The sequence below is a fragment of the Salvia hispanica genome, chromosome 4 (genome assembly GCF_029641045.1).
Source record: "Salvia hispanica isolate PSC_SH4W2 chromosome 4, Shi_PSC_v1, whole genome shotgun sequence".
NCBI classification, from domain to species: domain Eukaryota; kingdom Viridiplantae; phylum Streptophyta; class Magnoliopsida; order Lamiales; family Lamiaceae; genus Salvia; species Salvia hispanica.
The window spans coordinates 44,419,602-44,440,627 of record NC_142695.1 but is presented as its reverse complement, the minus strand read 5'-3'; the positions used below and the strand labels follow the sequence as shown (position 1 = coordinate 44,440,627).

General features: G+C 37.0%; 3 protein-coding genes across 4 annotated transcripts; 2 read left to right on the top strand and 1 right to left on the bottom strand.

The window, feature by feature from the left end:
- Window positions 1–300: 300 nt before the first annotated feature.
- On the top strand, window positions 301–3,093 carry LOC125194361 (uncharacterized). 2 transcript variants are annotated; one of them, XM_048092539.2, is made up of 9 exons: window positions 301–461; window positions 575–620; window positions 1,462–1,520; window positions 1,634–1,715; window positions 1,802–1,922; window positions 2,005–2,046; window positions 2,118–2,513; window positions 2,627–2,747; window positions 2,912–3,093. In XM_048092539.2, the coding sequence occupies exons 1-9, from the start codon at window positions 308–310 to the stop codon at window positions 2,968–2,970; spliced, it is 1,080 nt and encodes a 359-aa protein (XP_047948496.2). In that variant the 5' UTR covers window positions 301–307; the 3' UTR covers window positions 2,971–3,093. The 2 variants fall into 2 exon arrangements, with proteins under 2 accessions (XP_047948496.2, XP_047948497.2); XM_048092540.2 differs by lacking the exon at window positions 2,005–2,046.
- A 1,953-nt stretch (window positions 3,094–5,046) lies between these two features.
- Window positions 5,047–6,409, top strand: LOC125194363 (uncharacterized). Its single transcript, XM_089056770.1, has 5 exons — window positions 5,047–5,057; window positions 5,142–5,262; window positions 5,345–5,386; window positions 5,458–5,853; window positions 5,967–6,409. The coding sequence occupies exons 1-5, from the start codon at window positions 5,047–5,049 to the stop codon at window positions 6,117–6,119; spliced, it is 723 nt and encodes a 240-aa protein (XP_088912896.1). The 3' UTR covers window positions 6,120–6,409.
- An 8,282-nt stretch (window positions 6,410–14,691) lies between these two features.
- LOC125196648 (E3 ubiquitin-protein ligase ATL41-like) lies at window positions 14,692–15,755 on the bottom strand. The gene has a single exon (XM_048095244.2). The coding sequence runs from the start codon at window positions 15,651–15,653 to the stop codon at window positions 14,991–14,993; it is 663 nt and encodes a 220-aa protein (XP_047951201.2). The 5' UTR covers window positions 15,654–15,755; the 3' UTR covers window positions 14,692–14,990.
- Between the last annotated feature and the right edge of the window lie 5,271 nt (window positions 15,756–21,026).

Genomic DNA, 21,026 nt, shown 5'->3' with positions numbered 1-21,026 from the left:
ATATTTAATTATGATGGATGCACTTTTCACAGTCACAGCCCGGATATTGCCGCAGATTAAAATCGTCATAAAAAACATAAATATGATATTTTACACACAGTTGAAGTGAATCTATTTCGATGACAGCGAAACAAGAGTCGTAACTGAAACTCGCAGAGAAAAAAAAAAATTCGAAACTAAAAATAGTGAAAAAAAAGTTGTGTAGACGATGTACTGTTTCAGATTCTCTTGCTCGTATATAAAAGTTGAAACGGAGCAGCATTTTATCGTGTGAAAACCATATCCCTAAACCCACAAAAACAAATCGATGCCGCCGCAGAACCACCGCCGCCGCCACCGCCGCAAGCGCACGCCTACTCGGTTTATCAGTAGTGCTGCTCCACCGCCTCCGTCTCCGCCTCATCAAGAAGTTCAACAAGCTCCACCAGAGCAACCACAAATTCAAGAAACCCCACCAGCAGGTTTCCTTTTTTATTTTACGTGCACGCCGATATTTCTCGATTTTCAAAGAATTTATGTTTTATTTTTTTATTTTATTTTCGTTTTCGAATAAACTTTTTTTTGGGCAATTCAGTCTTGGATTCCGACGATAGCGGCACTGACCCGGATGAATACGATGAGTAATGATTCAACTTCCTTTCTTGTTCAATTCAATTTTGGTGCGCCCTAGATGCAATCGAGGATAGCGGTATTTATGTTTTATATGCTCGATTAGGTTAATCAATGGTAGCGGTGTCTATTGCTTCGTTTCTATGTACATGCGTTCAATTAGGTTAATCAATGGCGGCGGGATCTATTGTTTATTTGCACATGCGCTCAATTAGGTTAATCAATGGCGGCGGGATCTATTGTTTATCTGAACATGCACTCAATTGGGGTAATTGGGGATAGCGGTATCTATCGTTTGTATGTACATGCGTTCAATTGGGTAATCAATGGTAACAATTGCTATTGTTTCATTTATATGTACATGCGTTCAATTAGGTTAATCTGTGGTATCGATATCTATAGTTTATTTGCACATGCGCTCAATTGGGGAATTAAGGATAGCGGTAACTATTGTTTATATGTACATGCGTTCAATTAGGGTAATCAATGGTAGTGGTATCTATTGGGTATTTGCACATGCGCTCAAATGGAGTAATCAAGGAAATCAGTATCTATGGTTTTTATGTACATGCGCTCAATTGGGGAAATATTGGTTGCGGTATCTATTGTTTATATGCACATGCGCTTAATTTGATGAACTGAGGATAGACATATCTATCGTTTATATGTACATCCGTCAATTGGGGTAATCAAAGTTAGCTGTTATCTATTGCTTATTTGCACATAGGCTCAATTGACATTTCTTTTTCAATGATCCATTACTACTTCCATCATATTTGTTAAATTTCGTTTTGATTTAAGTACACACATTTTGTGACACCTTATTAACTTTGTATTTTTATTTTTATGCAGAGTCATTACTGTGTCACTTTCTGAAGTTCGCAGCAATGTGCAATGCGCCATTTGTTTAGGTACCTTTTTGTGTGCGTTTCACTACTTACATATGTTAGAAATGAAATGACACGAAATGAAAAGACTATTTAGAATCGAATTGGTGAATTAAACATTACATATATAAACACAGGCGTATTGAAGAGCACAAGGGCTGTAATGGGATGCTTACACCGCTTTTGCAAAGAATGCATAGACAAATCTATGAGGCTGGGGTACTTCACTCTTTCTCTCTCACACTCTAACACTCTCACACACACATAAATATGAGTGTCATTTTTACTAAATTATTTGCTGTTAGGAACAAGGAATGCCCTGCTTGCCGTAAGCACTGTGCAAGCCGTCGCTCTTTGAGAGATGATCTAGTCTTCGATAAAATAATTGGCTCTCTGTTTCCAGATTTGGAAAAGTATGAGAAAGAGGTACCTCTCTCTCTTTCTCTCTTGAATGCCTTATTTCATCTGTTTAGTTCATTTGATTAGATTCATCGGATTACTTGTTTAGGAATTGGTTCTGTATGAAAAGGAGAAGGAAGTTAATGTGAAGGTTAGATGATGTGAAATGTTTTGCTTTGAGGTGTTTCATCTAAATGTTAACTGAGGCGCGTTTCTTGGCAGCTTCAAGCATCAATTAACGGATGCCACCAACGACAAGCAGAAGGTAGAAAGCCGCGTAAGGGTAAGGTAGCAGCAGCAAGAGTGGATCGAGAATGTTCTAGGCAGAGTGGTTCGAAATTAAAGTTTGGTGGTCCGAGCAATGGAGGGACGAGTGGGATGATCTACAAAGATGATCATCATCAGCCTCCTGTCTCTGCAATCCCATCTCCTTGCATAGTTGCTGATCAAGTAGGTGCAGAGGGCGCCTCGTCTCCAGCAAAAACAAACTTGCCCGGCTGGGGTGGAGCCAGCTTCAGAAGCCAGGCTCGACGTTCTGCAACTGGCAAAGGCACGCAGAGCAGCAGAGTGGAGAGACTGGCAGAACATCTAGCAAATGTGGAGAAGAGTGATAACAAGGTATAATTGAGTATTACTTTCTTGGATTGCTGATTTCAAAGAAAAGTTGTTTGTGTACAGTTTCTAGTGGATCCACACATTTTTCATCATATATAGTACTTGAATATTTGCAGCATGTTGTGACTACACACCTCCAAAGTGACAAACTTATATGGCTCAAAGATTGCAACGATTATGCGTTGGCCGATGTTGAGCTAATTGACAAGGCTGAGGCGAAGGCGCCACATATATCAAGTGTGTGAACTATACATTGCACTGCACACACTACACACACTAATAATGATTGACATAGTTAAACTAATAGCGATATATAAAAAACTCAATAACAGAGATCCATACTGATTTTCAATTCATCTGATTATGTTTAATGTTAATGATTCTTTTTGTTGAATCTGCAGAGTCTGTTTTGGATATCGTAAGGAAGCGGGAGAGATTGTTGGCTGAAATGAAAAATTAAATGAACTCGTAAGAAAAATTACAACGAATTTGTATTACAATTGTCTGTTTGTTTTTAATCTCTAGAATGATACTTACATACTCAAACATTTGGGATTATTATTCGAAATTTACAGTTCTATAAAATTTCAGCTTGATTGGCCCATAAGCCGAGAAGAGCTTATCTGATATTTAGTAGGCTCGTTCAATCGTTTGTTTCTCTTTAATCTTTAGATTAATTTAAATAATTTTCTTGTGTTAGGTTTTTTTCTCTCGATCTTCAAAATTTTCTGATATAACCCGTTGTAAATTGATATTGTACTGAAGTAGAGTTATGGTTTGAAATGTGATTTATATAGGGCTAATTTGTCCTATCTGAATTGGGATAGACTTAGGGCCTTCTTAGTATGGTAGAATGGAACGAGGATGGAGATTTCATTCCATTCTTGTGTTTGGTTAATATAAGGAATATAACTGGAATGGAATTAGTGGTGTGTGTAAATGCAATGTTTGTGCATAGTGTGTGTAGTGTGTGTGCATTATGTGTGCAATGTATAGTTTGTGCATAATGTGTAGTGTGTGTGCTCAATGTGTGTAGTGTGGTTTTTAATTAATAATTAAAAATTCTAAAATTTTAATTTTATTATAAAATTGAGTGATATTAAATTTAAATATAATATAATACTACTATATTTTAGAATTAAAATATAAAATAAAAAGAAAGAGAAAAATGGGATGGAATATAATGGTCATTCCTTAGCTAAATGGAAGGAATAACTATTCCCATGTGGAATGGAATGGCTAACGATGCCAAGTGGGTCGGGCCGGCCTAGCCCGGCCCAGGCCCACTGAGGCCCGCCTATATTAAGGCCCAGCTCGGACCAGGCCCATGTCTAAGGCGGACTGGGCTGGGCCGGGCTTTTTCTAATTTTTTTATTAATTTTTTATTATTATTTTCACTTAAGTCTTGGATTCCGACTATAGCGGCACTAACCCCGATGAATACGATGAGTAATGATTCAACTTCCTTTCTTGTTCAATTCAATTTTGGTGCGCCCTAGATGCAATCGAGGATAGCGGTATTTATGTTTTATATGCTCGATTAGGTTAATCAATGGTAGCGGTGTCTATTGCTTCGTTTCTATGTACATGCGTTCAATTAGGTTAATCAATGGCGGCGGGATCTATTGTTTATTTGCACATGCGCTCAATTAGGTTAATCAATGGCGGCGGGATCTATTGTTTATCTGAACATGCACTCAATTGGGGTAATTGGGGATGGCGGTATCTATCGTTTGTATGTACATGCGTTCAATTGGGTAATCAATGGTAATAATTGCTATTGTTTCATTTATATGTACATGCGTTCAATTAGGTTAATCTGTGGTATCGATATCTATAGTTTATTTGCACATGCGCTCAATTGGGGAATTAAGGATAGCGGTAACTATTGTTTATATATACATGCGTTCAATTAGGGTAATCAATGGTAGTGGTATCTATTGCGTATTTGCACATGCGCTCAATTGGAGTAATCAAGAAAATCAGTATCTATGGTTTTTATGTACATGCGCTCAATTGGGGAAATATTGGTTGCGGTATCTATTGTTTATATGCACATGCGCTTAATTTGATGAACTGAGGATAGACATATCTATCGTTTATATGTACATCCGTCAATTTGGGTAATCAAAGTTAGCTGATATCTATTGCTTATTTGCAGATAGGCTCAATTGACATTTCTTTTTCAATGATCCATTACTACTTCCATCATATTGTGTGTTAAATTTCGTTTTGATTAAAGTACACATATTTTGTGATACCTATTAACTTTGTATTTTCATTTTTTCTGCAGAGTCATTACTGTGTCACTTTCTGAAGTTCGCAGCAATGTGCAATGCGCCATTTGTTTAGGTACCTTTTTGTGTGCGTTTCACTACTTACATATGTTAGAAATGAAATGACACGAAATGAAAAGACTATTTAGAATCGAATTGGTGAATTAAACATTACATATATAAACACAGGCGTATCGAAGAGCACAAGGGCTGTAATGGGATGCTAACACCGCTTTTGCAAAGAATGCATAAACAAATCTATGAGGCTGGGGTACTTCACTCTTTCTCTCTCACACTAACACTCTCACACACACATAAATATGAGTGTCATTTTTACTAAATTATTTGCTGTTAGGAACAAGGAATGCCCTGCTTGCCGTAAGCACTGTGCAAGCCGTTGCTCTTTGAGAGATGATTTAGTCTTCGATAAAATAATTGGCTCTCTGTTTCCAGATTTGGAAAAGTATGAGAAAGAGGTACCTCTCTCTCTTTCTCTCTTGAATGCCTTATTTCATCTGTTTAGTTCATTTGATTAGATTCATCGGATTACTTGTTTAGGAATTGGTTCTGTATGAAAAGGAGAAGGAAGTTAATGTGAAGGTTAGATGATGTGAAATGTTTTGCTTTGAGGTGTTTCATCTAAATGTTAACTGAGGCGCGTTTCTTGGCAGCTTCAAGCATCAATTAACGGATGCCACCAACGACAAGCAGAAGGTAGAAAGCCGCGTAAGGGTAAGGTAGCAGCAGCAAGAGTGGATCGAGAATGTTCTAGGCAGAGTGGTTCGAAATTAAAGTTTGGTGGTCCGAGCAATGGAGGGACGAGTGGGATGATCTACAAAGATGATCATCATCAGCCTCCTGTCTCTGCAATCCCATCTCCTTGCATAGTTGCTGATCAAGTAGGTGCAGAGGGCGCCTCGTCTCCAGCAAAAACAAACTTGCCCGGCTGGGGTGGAGCCGGCTTCAGAAGCCAGGCTCGACATGCTGCAACTGGCAAAGGCACGCAGAGCAGCAGAGTGGAGAGACTGGCAGAACATCTAGCAAATGTGGAGAAGAGTGATAACAAGGTATAATTGAGTATTACTTTCTTGGATTGCTGATTTCAAAGAAAAGTTGTTTGTGTACAGTTTCAAGTGGATGCATACATTTTTCATCATATATAGTACTTGAATATTTGCAGCATGTTGTGACTACACACCTCCAAAGTGACAAACTTATATGGCTCAAAGATTGCAACGATTCTGCGTTGGCCGATGTTGAGCTAATTGACAAGGCTGAGGCGAAGGCGCGGGCCAACGAGAAGGCGAAGGCGCCACATATATCAGGTGTGTGAACTATACATTGCACAAACATTGCACACACATTGCACACACTACATACACTAATAATGATTGACATAGTTAAACTAATAGCGATATATAAAAAAACTCAATAACTGAGATCCATACTGATTTTTAAATCATCGGATTATGTTTAATGCTGATGATTCTTTTGTTGAATCTGCAAAGTCTGTTTTGGATATCATAAGGAAGCAGGAGAGATTGTTGGCTGAAATGAAAAATTAAATGAACTTGTAAGAAAAATTACAACGAATTTGTATTACAATTGTCTGTTTGTTTTTAATCTCTAGAGTGATACTTACATACTACATCTGGGATTATATTCGAAATTTACAGTTCTATAAAATTTCAGCTTGATTGGCCCATAAGCCGAGAAGAGCTTATCTGATATTTAGTAGGTTCTTTCAATTGTTTGTTTCTCTTTAATCTTTAGATTAATTTAAATGATTTTCTTGTGTTATGTTTTTTTCTCTTGATCTTCAAAATTTTCTGATCTAACCAGTACTAAATTAAAATTGTACTGACGTATAGTTATGGTTTTGAAATGTGATTTATATAGGGCTAATTTGTCCTATCTGAATTGGGATAGACTTAGGGCCTTCTTGGTATGGTAGAATGGAACGAGGATGGGAATGGAATGGAGATTTCATTCCATTCTTATGCTTGGTTAATATAAGGAATATAACTGGAATGGAATTAGTGGTGTGTGTAAATTATGTGTAGTGTGTGCAATGTGTGTGCAATGTATAGTGTGTGCATAGTGTGTGCAATGTATAGTTTGTGCATAGTTGTGTAGTGTGTGTGCAATGTGTGTAGTGTGGATTTTTATTAATAATTAAAAATTCTAAAATTTTAGTTTTATTATAAAATTGAGTGATATTAAATTTAAATATAATATAATACTACTATATTTTATAATTAAAATATAAAATAAAAAGAAAAGAGAAAAATGGGATGGAATATAATGGTCATTCCTTAGCTAAATGGAAGGAATAATTATTCCCATGTGGAATGGAATGGCTAGAGATGCCAAGTGGGTCGGGCTGGCCCAGCCCGGTCCGAGCCCGTCGAGGCCCGCCTATATTTAGGCCCAGCTCGGCCTAGGCCCATGTCTAAGGCGGACTGGCCTTAGACATGGGCTGGGCCTGGCTTTTTCTAATTTTGCTTAGCCAGGCCCAGCCCAGGCCCACTTGCCACGTGGGCCCGGGCTGGGCTGGGCTTTGTTTAAATTTTTTGTTTAAGTATTTTAAGGGCTCGTTTGGTAGCTATGTCATGTTTCGACTAGACATGATACCATTATGATAGTAATCATAGTTTCGATTAGTTAATTTACATATATTGGGTGTTTGGTAGATTAAGATAATTGTGAGTTATCTTATTGTAGTGTTTGGTACAATAAGTCACAAGTAAGGATTAAAATTATGATTGTCAAAATTATCCTCATTAGTTTAAGTTAATTACTAAACTATCATCATTTTACCCTAATTATTCCTATAAAATCATTTTGTTTAAAATTAACATCTTTTCAAGCTAAACTCCTTACAAAAATTAGCATCTTTATATCAAAAAACTTATATTTATTTTGGTATTCTATTTTTGTGAGCATTAATAATTTTGGACAAATTTTATGAATAATCAATTATTATTTTGGACAAATTCTATATGAAAATATTTTATCAAGTACCAAATTTTATATGTTCAATTTTTTTGAAGTTTAAAGCGTTTGTGGATTGAACAACATCGTATATTTATGTTCAAAACAAAAGTAATTGCCTTCAAGTATTACGTAATTATAAGTATAATATAATATAATATAAATAAAGTAATATAATGAGAATATAATACGATTTAATCTAATGTAATATAATGAGAACATAAAGTAATATAATGAGAATATTATAATATAATATAATGTAAATGAAATAACAAAGTAATATAATTAGAACAACAAATTGACATCAACAAAATTCTTAATATGATTTAATAGGAAAATGACGTCCTTCAATACAACAACTAAGTAAAATTGATGGGTTAGAAATTTTGATGGGTAAAATTGTATTTTGCTAACTTAACTAGGCTTCCATGATAAATAACATAGGATTTTGGGTAGTTACAAATATGACTAAAACATAAGATTTTCAGTGGACTTTGTGCGGGCCGGAAATAAAACACGGGCTACTATGTTTGGTAACATAACTACCAAACAAACAAATAAACCCAGATTAATCTCTTATCTAGGCGAAACATAGCTACCAAACGGCCCCTAAAGATATTATATGCAAAAATAAAACATATAACTTGTATTTTTATATCACATGAATTAAATCTAAATTTAATAATGTGTTTAAGTTCATTTATTGATTTTATGTGAATAATATTTTTCATGTTCTTTATTCTATTTAAAAGTAAGTGTATAACTAAAGGAATAACCAATATTGTTAGTTTTATTTTATTAGTAGATGATGACATAGGGGTTGATGTTGTATTTTTAAAGCTACAAGTATATAAACTAACTAACAAATTTAAAGAATTCTATAATTATCATCATATATTAAGGTTTTAATACGTAATATTCTTAAAGTTAAACTTTAGAATCATCCTTTATACGTCTTTATAAAAAAAATTATATATAAAAAAATAGATGTAATCATGATTTAGTTTGAAACTTATGTTGATCTTAAACTATTACTGTTTGAGCCATTCGGAGACATCCAAAATATTGGAATGATATAGACAAAATTAACATTTTGTGCACAAGATGAAATGCATAAATAGAGAAATACACTATTATTAGTGATTAATCACCTAATTACATTTTAAAAAAATACTCCCTCCATCCCAGATTTATAGTCACATTTAGTTATGGCACGGGTTTTAAGGAATTGGTGGAGTGTGTAATTAATGAAATGAGAGGTGGAGTGTGTAATAAATGAAATGAATTGGTGGAGTGAGATGATGAAGTGTTTAAGAGCATCCGCATCGCAGACGCGACAACATCGAGACAGCGTTATGACGCTCGTCTCGATGAGACGAGGCATCTCGTCACGCGACGCGTGCCAGCGAGGCCGGCCTCGAGCTGGCGAGACGACGCGCGCGTCCCACGTGGCGCGCGCTGGAGTATGGCGTGACGCCCACTCGCCGGGCCGCGAGTGGGCGTCGGAATTATGACGTAATAAATTTTTTTTTAATTCGAAAAATTCGAATTTAATAAAAAAAAAATTTGAACGGTCAAATGACCGTTGTATCAGACGGTCGATTTTTTTAAATTTTTTTTTCTTTTCTTTTACTCCCTCCGTCCACGAAAATTCGTCCCGGTTTGACAGGGCACGAGTTTTAAGAAATGTAATGGAAAGTAAGTTGAAAAGGTTAGTGGATTGTGGGTCCTACTTTTATATATTAGTTTTATAATAAAATGTGAGTAGGAATGAGTTAGTGGAATATGGGGTTCACTACCAAAAATGGTAAAAGTGAAATGGGATAAATTTTGGGGGACGGACGGAAATGGAAAACTGGGACAAATTTTCGTGGACGGAGGGAGTATTTATTCTATAAATATACTTCATACTCCATTCACCATTTTACACACAAACACTCATCTATTCCTTTTTCTCAAATTGTTGAAAAAATGTTCGGCGATGGAAACTCCAACGGCGGTGGCTCCGGCGGCGGCGGCGGTTCCGGCAGGTGGCGCTCTGGCGGGTTCAACTTGAACTCGTTCGACGATTGGGCGAGCATGTACAACTTTTTGGGTACTCCCGATTCGTCGCCGGGCACCCAAGCCTCGACCACTCCGCCGGCGTACCAAACACCACATTTTGATGTGGATGCATACTATCGTCCCTCCTCCCAAAAGGTATGGGCAATCGCCGGGGTAATCCCAAATTCCGGAGAAATTTTTAGCGCCTGAACGCACTTTGCCCGACTGGCCAATAGGTGGAGGCTCCGGCAGGATCGGCCTCAGGATCGGCATCAATGCCGAGGAGGAAGAGGGCGACCACGAGGTTGTGGGGGACAGCACCCATCATCCATACAGCCAAAAAGAGACGTTGGCTCTGTACGACGCTTGGATCAACGTCTCGTACGATCCTGTCGTCGGGAATTAACAAACCAACAAGTGTTTTTGGAAAAAAATCACCGAAGTTTACAACGCACGAAGGCCGAAGAACACCTTTGCCTGCAACGTGAAGATGCTCCGCAGTCATTGGGACCGATGCGACAAAGATGCCAAAAATTTTTGCACGATATTCAGGGCAGAAGAGGCGAATTATCAAAGCGGAGCCAGTGGAGCCGACATTCTGAGAGCGGCGTTGTGGGTCTTCAAAAACGACGTCGGTAAAGATTTCAAGTTTGTCAATGTTTGGTCGCAAGTCCACCACCTTGAAAGGTGGGCTGGCAGTGTCGAGTCGGGCTCGAAACGCACGAAGCACACGACACGTGGCCACTACTCGTCTAGTGATGGCGGTGAAGGCAACACCTCACAACCGATGATGCAGGGGGTCTTCTTCCGGTGCACGACGTCGGCCGCAAGGGACCAAGGCGGCGAAGGCGGCGAGAGCGAGGGGGAGGGGCCGCGGCGAATCAAGCCAGGCGGGCTCGGGCTCGGGCTCCGGCACGGGCACGGGCTACAACAGCCTAATGTCCATGTACCTGGTCGCCACGATGGCTGACACTTAAAATATGAATCCTCGCCAATTTGAAGCCCATATGGACGAAATTGAGCATCTGAGAGCTCAACTTGGTATTCAGGATCGATCTAACTTGGGTGCACCGGCGACTTCAGGGGATGATTCGTTGGCGGAGTAGTTTTTATAGTTTAATTTAGAGTATTTTAATTATGTATTTTTTTTATTTTTTGGGATTTTAAATTATGTATTTTTTTTTATTTTTTTAGGTATTTAAATTGTAATTTTTATTTTATTTAATGAAGTGTGTTTTTATTAAATGAATTTGTTGGAATTAAAAATAAAAAATGAAATTGAATGAATAGTTAAGAGATGGTTAAGAGATGGAGGGATGCATGTGTTGTCTCTTAGTTAAGAGATGAGCTGAAAAGTATAGTGGGGCTCATGAATAGTTAAGAGATGAGACGGCTAAGAGACAGGGATGCGGATGGCCTAATAAATAAAGTGAGTTGGTTGAAGGTGGGTCCCTTTTTGATTTTTTGGTTTTTTATTTTTGTTTTGATTTATTTTAATGTAGATAATGACATTTGGGTGTAATTTTAGTGAATAATGAGGTAAAATTTTATGTCCAAATATGGAAAATTCTAAATGTGACTATAAATATGGGAGGGACTTTTATGGCAAAATGTGACTATAAATCTAGGACGAAGGGAGTACTTATTATAGAAGGTGGGCCTCTGATGGGCCCGGGCCTAGGTTGGTCCTGGGCATGGGCCGGTCCTGGGCCTGGGGTGGGCTTCGAATGGTCCTAGGCCTGGGCCGGGCTTGGGTTTACAAAATGGCCTAATTGGAGCCCATCTCAACTGATGAGCCCAACCTAGGCCCGCTTCGCTTCACTGGTGGGCCTGGCCAGCCCGGCCCAGTTGACAACTCTGGGAATGGTGATTCCTAAGGTAGAAAAATGCCAACCAAAGGAATTGAATGAAGATAGGAATGTCATTCCATTCCATCATACCAAGAAGACCCTTAGTGTTAGGGGATAAGATAGCTTCAAATTCTAGCCTTATTAAGAAGACATAGAGCGACTTAGCGGACCGCTCGGCAGGACTTAAACGGTTGTTGAATCTCGTCGGCAGACCGCTGAGTCCACTCATATCAAACTTGACTGACCTCTAACTTGTGGCAGTGTGTTAGTTTATCTCTGGTCTTCGTATCTTTTGTGCTAGAGAAAAATGTACGTAATTCACATGGAATGGAATGTTGTCAAAACAACTTACCGAATCCCTAAAATCATGAACATTATATGTTTATCACCAATTTTCCATAAAATCAAATTTGTCCGATTCATAAAAAATTCATTTTTCCATCCATTATACTTATGTAAAAATCGAAAATATTGTTTATTTCAAGCTTCAGACATCACCTGCATCGAACAAACCCAATATCTATTAACCGTGACTTGGCCCCCCCATCATGAAAATTCTGGCTTTGCCACTGAATGTGTATACACCACATAATTAGCTACACATTAGAGCGTCTACTATAGGAGAGCCGCGGCTCGTGGCTCTCCCGTGGCCCAGTCGCAGCTCCCTATAGTAGAATTCATGGGCGTTTGTGGTGGGGGGGAGTGCCCACGAGAGCGCCACTCGCGTGGCCCGGCCGCGGCTCCCCTATTGCAGCGGCCCCGAGCCGCAGCTCTCCCCATTTTCATTTTTTTTTCTTAATTCTATAAATATACCCATTTTTTATCCCATTCCTACACAAATTCTATAAACATATCCATTTTTTCCCATTTTCTTAGTTAAAATATAAACAAAATGAAAAAAATAAATTATTGTGTGGCTTGGGCATGTCCACCATAGTGGGAAACATGAGCGTTGGTGGCCCGGCCACGATTTTGTGGCTTGGCCCGGCCAACTATAGTGGACACTCTTAGAAACCATATAGTAGTTTTTTTCTTAGCACAATCAAAGACGATCTGGACATATTTTTATCTTGTAGTCCAATAGTTTACAATTTACTACTCAAGGCAGTGAAGATCTGAAATGACTTATAACTAACATATTTTTGGCTAGTAGCCCAAAAGTTACAGTTTACCACTCAAGAAGGTTTGTATAGTTTGAGATATTTTCATCAAACACTATAAATTCAGATTTTAAATCACAAGTTTCTTTTATCGCCATATATAGTAAAATATTTATTCTGAAAGCGAAAGAGGCCGAAATCGTATAATATTTTGATTTGATATGGTCAAAACACGTTTGCGTGTGGTTTGTTTATTAGACAATTTCTTCCATTTTGTATGTTTATCTAATTTTGGTAACTGATTTCAAGAACTGCTACAAATAATAGATGGAACATGAAATATATCTCAACACTTTTATTTCATTAAAATGAAACATTATCACAGTGACTTCACTGATACACCCTAAAACTACGTGTCACGAGGCAGAATAATTTTCAGGATTAAACTTATTCCAAGAGAGCTAATTCATTTTTCATAGGGAATAATTTTAAGAGTAATTTTTTAATATCAAACTTATTTTAAGAGTAATAATTTTAAAACTCATTTTTATTGAAATCGAATTCCCAATTTATTAAATATTACTCCCTCCGTCCCATATAATTTTACACAATTTGACTTGGCATGGATTTTAAGAAATGTAATAGAAAGTGGGTTGAAAAAGTTGGTGGGATGTGAGTCCTACTTTTAAAGTATTGGTTTTATAATAAAATGTGAGTAGAAATGAGTTAGTGGATATGAGGTCCACTACCAAAAATGGTAAAAGTGAAATGAGTAAAATTATATAGGATGGACTAAAATGGAAAACTGAGTAAAATTATATGGGACAAAGAAAGTATTATTCAAACTTCAGATCTATTAAATAGAGGTGAATCGTCCTACCAACTAAATTGCACTTCTATCACCAAAAAGCAAATTCATTTCTTAGGGATAAAAGTAGCGGTATAACTGATCTAATATTGATTTGAGTCTAGTCTGACACTGGTGTTTCTTAAGTTTGGTTAGTTTAATATTGATTTGAGTTTGAAATTTTATTTGATGAATACATTGAAGACGAAAATGTTATTTTAAATTTTATCTCCATTATGTAAATTGAATTTAATTTTCAATGAATTTCACATTTGAAATTTTCATAATATATTTTTGAATTTCAATAAGGTGCAGTTTTAAAATTTTAATCATGTATTTTTTTACTTTTAATAATGTGCAATTTTAGAATTTTAACTATATACTTAAATTTTAAATTTCAATATTTTTTCGTATTTTAAATAAAGAATGAAGTAAAAAAATGGTACTAAGATTTGTGTAAAATATTAATAAGAGATATAGCATTATGGATGCTCTAAATATTAAAGTCAACGGTTTGACAATTAGAAAATACCCCAAGATTTCAGTTTCACATGCTGCCGCCCTACCTAATAAGTTAATTAGTCGATAATCTTTAGCACGCTAATCAATTTTGATAATCAATTATATAATGACCGCAATATTAGGTTACCAAATGCGCAGAAATTTCTTTTCCTCTGATCATGCGGACGCCTTTTAAATTTCTTACTTAACTCATTTATGCATATGGATGAAAGAATGCCAAGTTTATACTATTACTTGTCAGTTATTGATGAACAATTCTTTTACCTATTTTTCAATTTTAACACAGTTTTTGAAATATTGCAACTTATCAACACCCACCATTTATTCCTAACATTAGAAATTTGGTAGTATATTGAACGCAATATTTATCGAATTCAAAAGTACCAATATCGTGCAACGGAAATGTGGCCACACCTGTTTTGGTAATGCCACGTTAATACTTCAACCACTTTCAAAATTTTGTTAATTTTATAATAAAATTAAATACAGTGATATTATTGCAACGATCATGTGAAAACTGTATAATGAGTTTAAACAAGTACTCAAAACTTAAACAAGAAAATAAAAATGAATAGCTGATTATCAGTTTAGCTCAAGCTAAGCATCTAAAATTATTTTTCACCCAGGCAATAAAATGAATATTATTATACACAACATTATAAATTATTAAAAATGACATGAAATAGAAAATCTCCGTGCGCCTACAAATTAAACTGCAAAACTCTATCCATCTTGGTTTGAACAAATATATCTTTAATTAATTGTGTATATGCATAGTATTCAACAAAAGGTACAAACCGGAGAAGCACATGGCAGTTAGGCCAGAACAGTTGTACGTCCATTCACATTCACTGCCTCTCGAGATCGGGCAGCCCGTCTTCCTGCCCGCACGACTGACTCTGGATTCTTCTAGAAGATCTCTCTCTACTTAGAATCCGCCGGAACGAGCTCAATCTCGAGCTCGATCCGCCGCCGATCTTCGCTTCCGACGTCCCCTCCACCGGCGGAGCAGTCGGCGCCGCGGCCAATCCCTCCCTCGGCTCCGCCACAAGGCGCGGCTCCGCCTCCGTCCGGCACACCGGGCACGTGGAATTGGATCCGAGCCAGCGATCGATGCAATCTGCATGAAAGGTGTGCTTGCAATTGGGCAGAATCCGAGCGATCTCGCCGTCCTCGAGCGCGCTGATGCAGACGGGGCACTCGAGGGCGGCGGAGGAGGCGGATTTGAAGAGGAATTTGGGGAGGGAGGCGATGACGGAGGGGTCGACGCCGGTGATTTGGGGGTCGGGGGGTCGGAAGGTGGCGGCGGAGGAGGCGATGAAGCCGAGGCGGCGGAGGGAGGCCTGATGGCGGGCTTGGCGGCGGAGGACGCAGCGGGCGTAGATGTGGAGGACTGTGACGAGGAGGACGACGACGGAGAGGGAGACGATGGCGGTGAGCATGATCTTGCTGTTGAGATCGCTGTTGTTTTGGCGATTGAAGAAGTCATCGTCGTCGTCGTTCATTGACATGACTGAGTTTGGAAATTGGAATTTAGAATTGGAGTTTGTTTGATCACTTAATTTAGAGTAAGAAATGAGGGAAAGTTTGTGTGACAAAAGGAAATAAATAGCGTCGTTTTTAAAATACAAATACTGTTTCAAAGCTTCTCTTAGTCAAATTTATAGTCTAGTAAAACTTATCTAATTTTTAACTAAATTATTTTACACTTAAAAATAAGGGTATTAGTCATTTGAATTATCAAGTTTGGTCAAAAGCTGGTCTATCCCATAAAGTTTAAATCTACTAATTAAATCATGAAATTTTAACTTTTCTAGTTTATTTCATGGGTCGAATTTTAGGTGGAATATTTGCATCTCTATATTGAAATTCATCTTAAAATCTCAATCCAACTTTAAGATCAACCTCTTTATGATTACACTTTGGATCACACACACATATTTTTCGTAATTTAAATCTCAATCCAACTTGAAATCTCAATCTACGTCAACAAAGATTCCACCTAAAATTCGACTGATGGTATAAACTATATAAAATATTGAAACAAATACTCCCTCCATTCCCTCATAGTTGAGGCGGAACTTTTCGGCACGGAGTTTAAGAAATGAATGTTGAGTGTGTTAAATAAATAGATAAAAAAGTTAGAAAGAGAGAAATGTAGAGAGAATAAAGTAAAAAGTGAATAAAATAGAGAGAATAAAGTAAGAGAGGGGAAAATGTTACTATATATCGAAATGACTCAATTATGAGGGAACTTTCTGAAATGGAAAAATGACTCAATTATGAAGGAACGGGGGGAGTAATATACCTACAAAACAGTAAGTGGATGACCCGTTTTTAAACAAAAAGAAAAGTTTGAAATAAGCCTTTTAACAATATTTATATACTTGTGTGTTGTGCATATATATACTACGAATTTCGATATGCATAATCTAAGATATAATGTTATTGGGATTTTGATGTATTTAATTCACTAGTTAAATCAAAATTGGCCAGAAGCTTGTACTCAAATCCATATTAAAATAGATTAGTTGATTTAAAAATACTACTCTATTAGTACTATTGATTAGTTGAGGTTTAAAAATAAAGGATCAAATTTTTAGTCTGAAATCCATATAAGAAAGGCATGTTTCAAGGGGGAAGAGGTTGACTTGAAACGAAGAAAATTGATTAGATTTACGTAATTTCCTCTTCGAATGATCCGTGAGTGACAAAATTTCAAATGCATATTTTCCTGTAGTAATTTCTAGGAATTGAACATTCAATTAACCAAGAAAGAGTTGTTTACGTTAGATTTGAACACTAAAATCTGATTTTATTATAAGCAGATTTACAACTTTATTCCTTCAATATTTTGGACATTAAATATCACGAATCCACCGCCAATTATGAGGGAGAATATTATTTACATTAAAATTTTTAAAGTATTTACATGGTTAAAATATTTTGTTGTGTGTAGAGATCATATTTATATACTTAATCTCAATAATATTGTAAATGCGGATTTTTATTTTGTTTAGTCACAAAAATAAGATAGAGTAATATAATGTGTATGTATCGTGTAGGTTGGATAAAAAAGTCATGCGGACTGACTGAGTTGCCCAATTGTAACGCTGCAATTTTCAACCCTACTTAAATATTCTTATTTCTAATTTCCAAGTCAAACGAAAACTGTGTTTGCGGTAAGCAATTGGTTGCCTTACTCTTACGTTATTGCAATTATTTGAACTTCCCTCACAGAATAGTGGAAATTTCATTAAATTTAAGTTTTAGTTTTTTATTCAAGTAGCTTAATTAAGCATATTAACTATTTTTTTCCCGAGAATTCGATGAAGACTTTAAGTCTTCATTTAGCTTCTGGATTATTAGTAAAATCATGTACAACAATACTCTAAGGTCATGTTTGATTGACAAAAAAGTCAAATTGGCAAGCAAAATAAATCCCAGGAATATGATTCCTAGTAACTTTACTTTCATGTGTTTGAAAAATATTAGGATTTTAAATTTATATTTAATTTACCAAACTAAAAATATACTTATTATTATTTTATTTATAAAATAATAATATTTTAAAATTTTAAATAAATTATTAATTACAAATAATAATAATTATATAATTATATTTATTATTACGATGGATAGTTTAAATATGCATTATCCATCGTAATATATAATAATATCATTATAATTATAGTTATATGGAGTATTATAATACGCATTTATTATAATAATAAATATAATAATTATTATATTATAATATTTATGAATATTATAATTGAATAAATTTTAAACATTAAAATTGCACTATGACTTTATTGATTAATTATTAATTTTGTAAAATATACTAATAGTTATTATTTATTATAAGATTTATATTATATAATTATATTAAATATTTAATAAATTATTATTACTATAATGAAGTATTATAAAATATAAGTATAATTATGATAATTTTAGTTATAGTATATATTATAGTGAAATTAAGTATGATTTATAATTTTAAATTATTTTTTAAACATTGTAATTGTTATTATTATTGTTATTATTATTATTATTATTTTTATTTTTTTTTATTAAAACTATACTATATTGCTTAAATATGTAAGAATCCTAAAACTGGGAAAAAGAATACTTAAGAAACGTTAGGATTCACAATCCTGGAAAGTTGTACTAACTTTCCTTATTCCCGGATTCTGATTACTTTCCCAGTTTGATTAAAAACTGAAACAAACGGAGGAATTTGAAATTTAAGGAATCATATTACTTTCCCAGACAGAATCCTGACAAACAAACATGGCCTAAAATCTAAAACATAGTAGACTGAGCATCCATAGTGCCGGCTAGCCGATCGGCTAGTCGATTCGCGTTGCTAGTCGAACCATTGTAGTCGGCCAGCGGCGAATCGGCGTAAAAATCGGCGTGGGCTAGCCGATTAGAGGGCGCTGGCCGATGCGTTGGCCGCCATTGTGGCGTGCCGATCGGCCAGCGCCAATTTTCGTTTTTTTTTTAAATTTTTTTTTGGAAACCTATATATACGCGATTTTAGTTTCATTTTCATTTGCACCACTTGTTTTAACGAGTTTTCTCTCTCTCTAAATTTCTATACAAGAGCAACATCGAGGGATGAGTAACGCGGGTGGTAGCGGTGGTGGTAGTGGTGGGGATGCTGAGGAGTACGAACGGCAGATGAACGAGGCTATGGAGGCCTACATGAACCGCGAGATGGAGCGGTACATGCGAAGGGTGGAACAGCAAGCGGTACCTCGCCCTCCACCGGTTGTCCACCGCCGAGCAGTGATTGATCGGGATCACGTAGCTGCACATCAGCGGCTATATGACGACTACTTCGCTCCGGACCCGTTGTCTCCAGCAACCATGTTCAGACGGCGTTTTAGAATGCACAGGGAGTTGTTTATGCGTATCGTTGACGCTTTGGAGCGTCGATATCTTTATTTCCGCTTCAGGCACGATGCGGCTGGCAGACCCGGCCACACCCCTATCCAAAAGTGCACAGCAGCAATCAGACAGTTGGCCTACGGAGGCGCGGCAGACATGTGGGATGAGTACCTCCACATCGGTGAGACGACTTCTCTGCAATGTCTGAAGTTTTTCTGTCAGGGCGTGATTCAAATTTTCGGTGAGGAGTACCTTCGAAGCCCTACCCCCAAGATTGTCAGAATCTGATGTAGATGCACGGGGAGCAGCATGGGTTCCCCGGGATGTTAGGCAGCATAGATTGTATGCATTGGGAGTGGAAGAACTGTCCGACTGCCTGGAAGGGGGCCTACACGACCGGCTACAAGTCAAAGAATCCCACGATGATCCTCGAGGCCGTAGCTGATTACCAGCTGTGGATCTGGCATGCGTATTTTGGGGTAGCCGGGTCGAACAACGACCTCAACGTCCTCAACTCGTCGTCCCTCTTCAACGAGAAGTGTCAGGGCATCGGTCCAACCGTCTCATTTGTGGCCAACGGCAACCGGCATGATATGGGCTACTACTTGGCGGATGGGATATACCCTAGGTGGCCCGTCTTTGTGAAGATGATCAGGCACGTGATGGATGACAAGAAGGCCTACTTTGCGGAACGACAGGAGTCGGTGCGCAAGGACGTGGAGCGCGCATTTGGTGTTCTCCAGTCTCGATGGGCGGCAATTAAGGGTCCAACGCGTTTGTGGGATGTCAAATGCGTTTCCCAAATAATGTACGCTTGCATTATCATGCACAACATGATCGTCGAAGACGAAGGCGTACAACTGACTATTTGGGCCAATGACGATGAAGCCGGTCCAAGCCACGGAACGGCCACCCCTAGCGTACGACATGGGGTACCTCTCGATGAAGTCGGCCGCCTCCAGGAACATGCCGACATGCGCCAAGTGGATGCTCATATTCAACTCCAAAAGGATATAATTGAAAAGTTGTGGGCACGGAAGACTGCACAGCGATAGTTTTTTTTTCTTTATTATGTAATTTATTTTTTTAAATGAATATAATTTTTTTTAATGCAATTAATGAATTTTTCCGTATATGTCTTGTAAATTTAATTCCGTAAATGTGGAGTAGTTGTTTTTGAATTATTTTTATTGCGGCAGGCCTATGGCTGGACTAAATCTGATATGACAGGTGGATTTTTAGTGCTGCTGACGTGGCAGGGAGAAAGAGTGGTTGGCCTATGACTGACCTATTTCTATTGTGGATGCTCTAGCTCATGCTCATGTCCAACCATATTCTACTAACTCATGTTCACTCACGTTGTTAATATAAAAATTGTACTCACATGCCACTAACTTTTTCAACGCATTTTCTATTACATTTCTCAAATTCATGCCGGGTCAAATGGTGACAAATTATTAAGAACGGATGAAGTACTAAAATAAACTCAAATCATGTTTTCAAATTTTGTGAATAAAAATAAATAGTGGACATAGAACATTCTTTTAAGTTTCAGTTTAGTACTCCCTTTGTCCCTCTATAGTAGAGTCATATCTTTTCGGCACGAGGTTTAAAAAAATTATTTTAAATGAGTTAAGTAAAAGGAAAATAAAGTAGAAAGTAAAAATGGTACATAGATGAAGAGAGAGTAAAATACTTTTAGTAAAAAAGGAAATGACTATGCTACAACGGGATAATCCAAAAAGGAATACGACTCAGCTACAGAGGGACGAAGAGTATAAATAAGTGGAGTAAAATCACTATTTAAATTGAGATTTACACTAAAATAAGGTTGGATTTAGTATAAATAGTTGGAAATGCCGTACTGCATTTTTTTTTCACTCTGCTTGTGTTACTAATCAATTAAAGTCGTACTTACTATAGGGTAATATTTTGCATAAGGTGAGAATGAGTTCAAGTGTTCAACTATGATTCCATAATATTCT

Excerpts from the sequence above, each read along its gene's own strand:
- LOC125194363 (XM_089056770.1), top strand. Across the intron at positions 5,263-5,344 it reads TGGAAAAGTATGAGAAAGAG|GAATTGGTTCTGTATGAAAA; the intron begins GTACCTCTCTCT and ends TTACTTGTTTAG. Across the intron at positions 5,854-5,966 it reads TGGAGAAGAGTGATAACAAG|CATGTTGTGACTACACACCT; the intron begins GTATAATTGAGT and ends GAATATTTGCAG.
- LOC125194361 (XM_048092539.2), top strand. The coding sequence starts at position 308 with ATGCCGCCGCAGAACCACCGCCGCCGCCACCGCCGCAAGCGCACGCCT. Across the intron at positions 462-574 it reads TCAAGAAACCCCACCAGCAG|TCTTGGATTCCGACGATAGC; the intron begins GTTTCCTTTTTT and ends TGGGCAATTCAG. Across the intron at positions 2,514-2,626 it reads TGGAGAAGAGTGATAACAAG|CATGTTGTGACTACACACCT; the intron begins GTATAATTGAGT and ends GAATATTTGCAG.
- LOC125196648 (XM_048095244.2), bottom strand. The coding sequence starts at position 15,653 with ATGTCAATGAACGACGACGACGATGACTTCTTCAATCGCCAAAACAAC.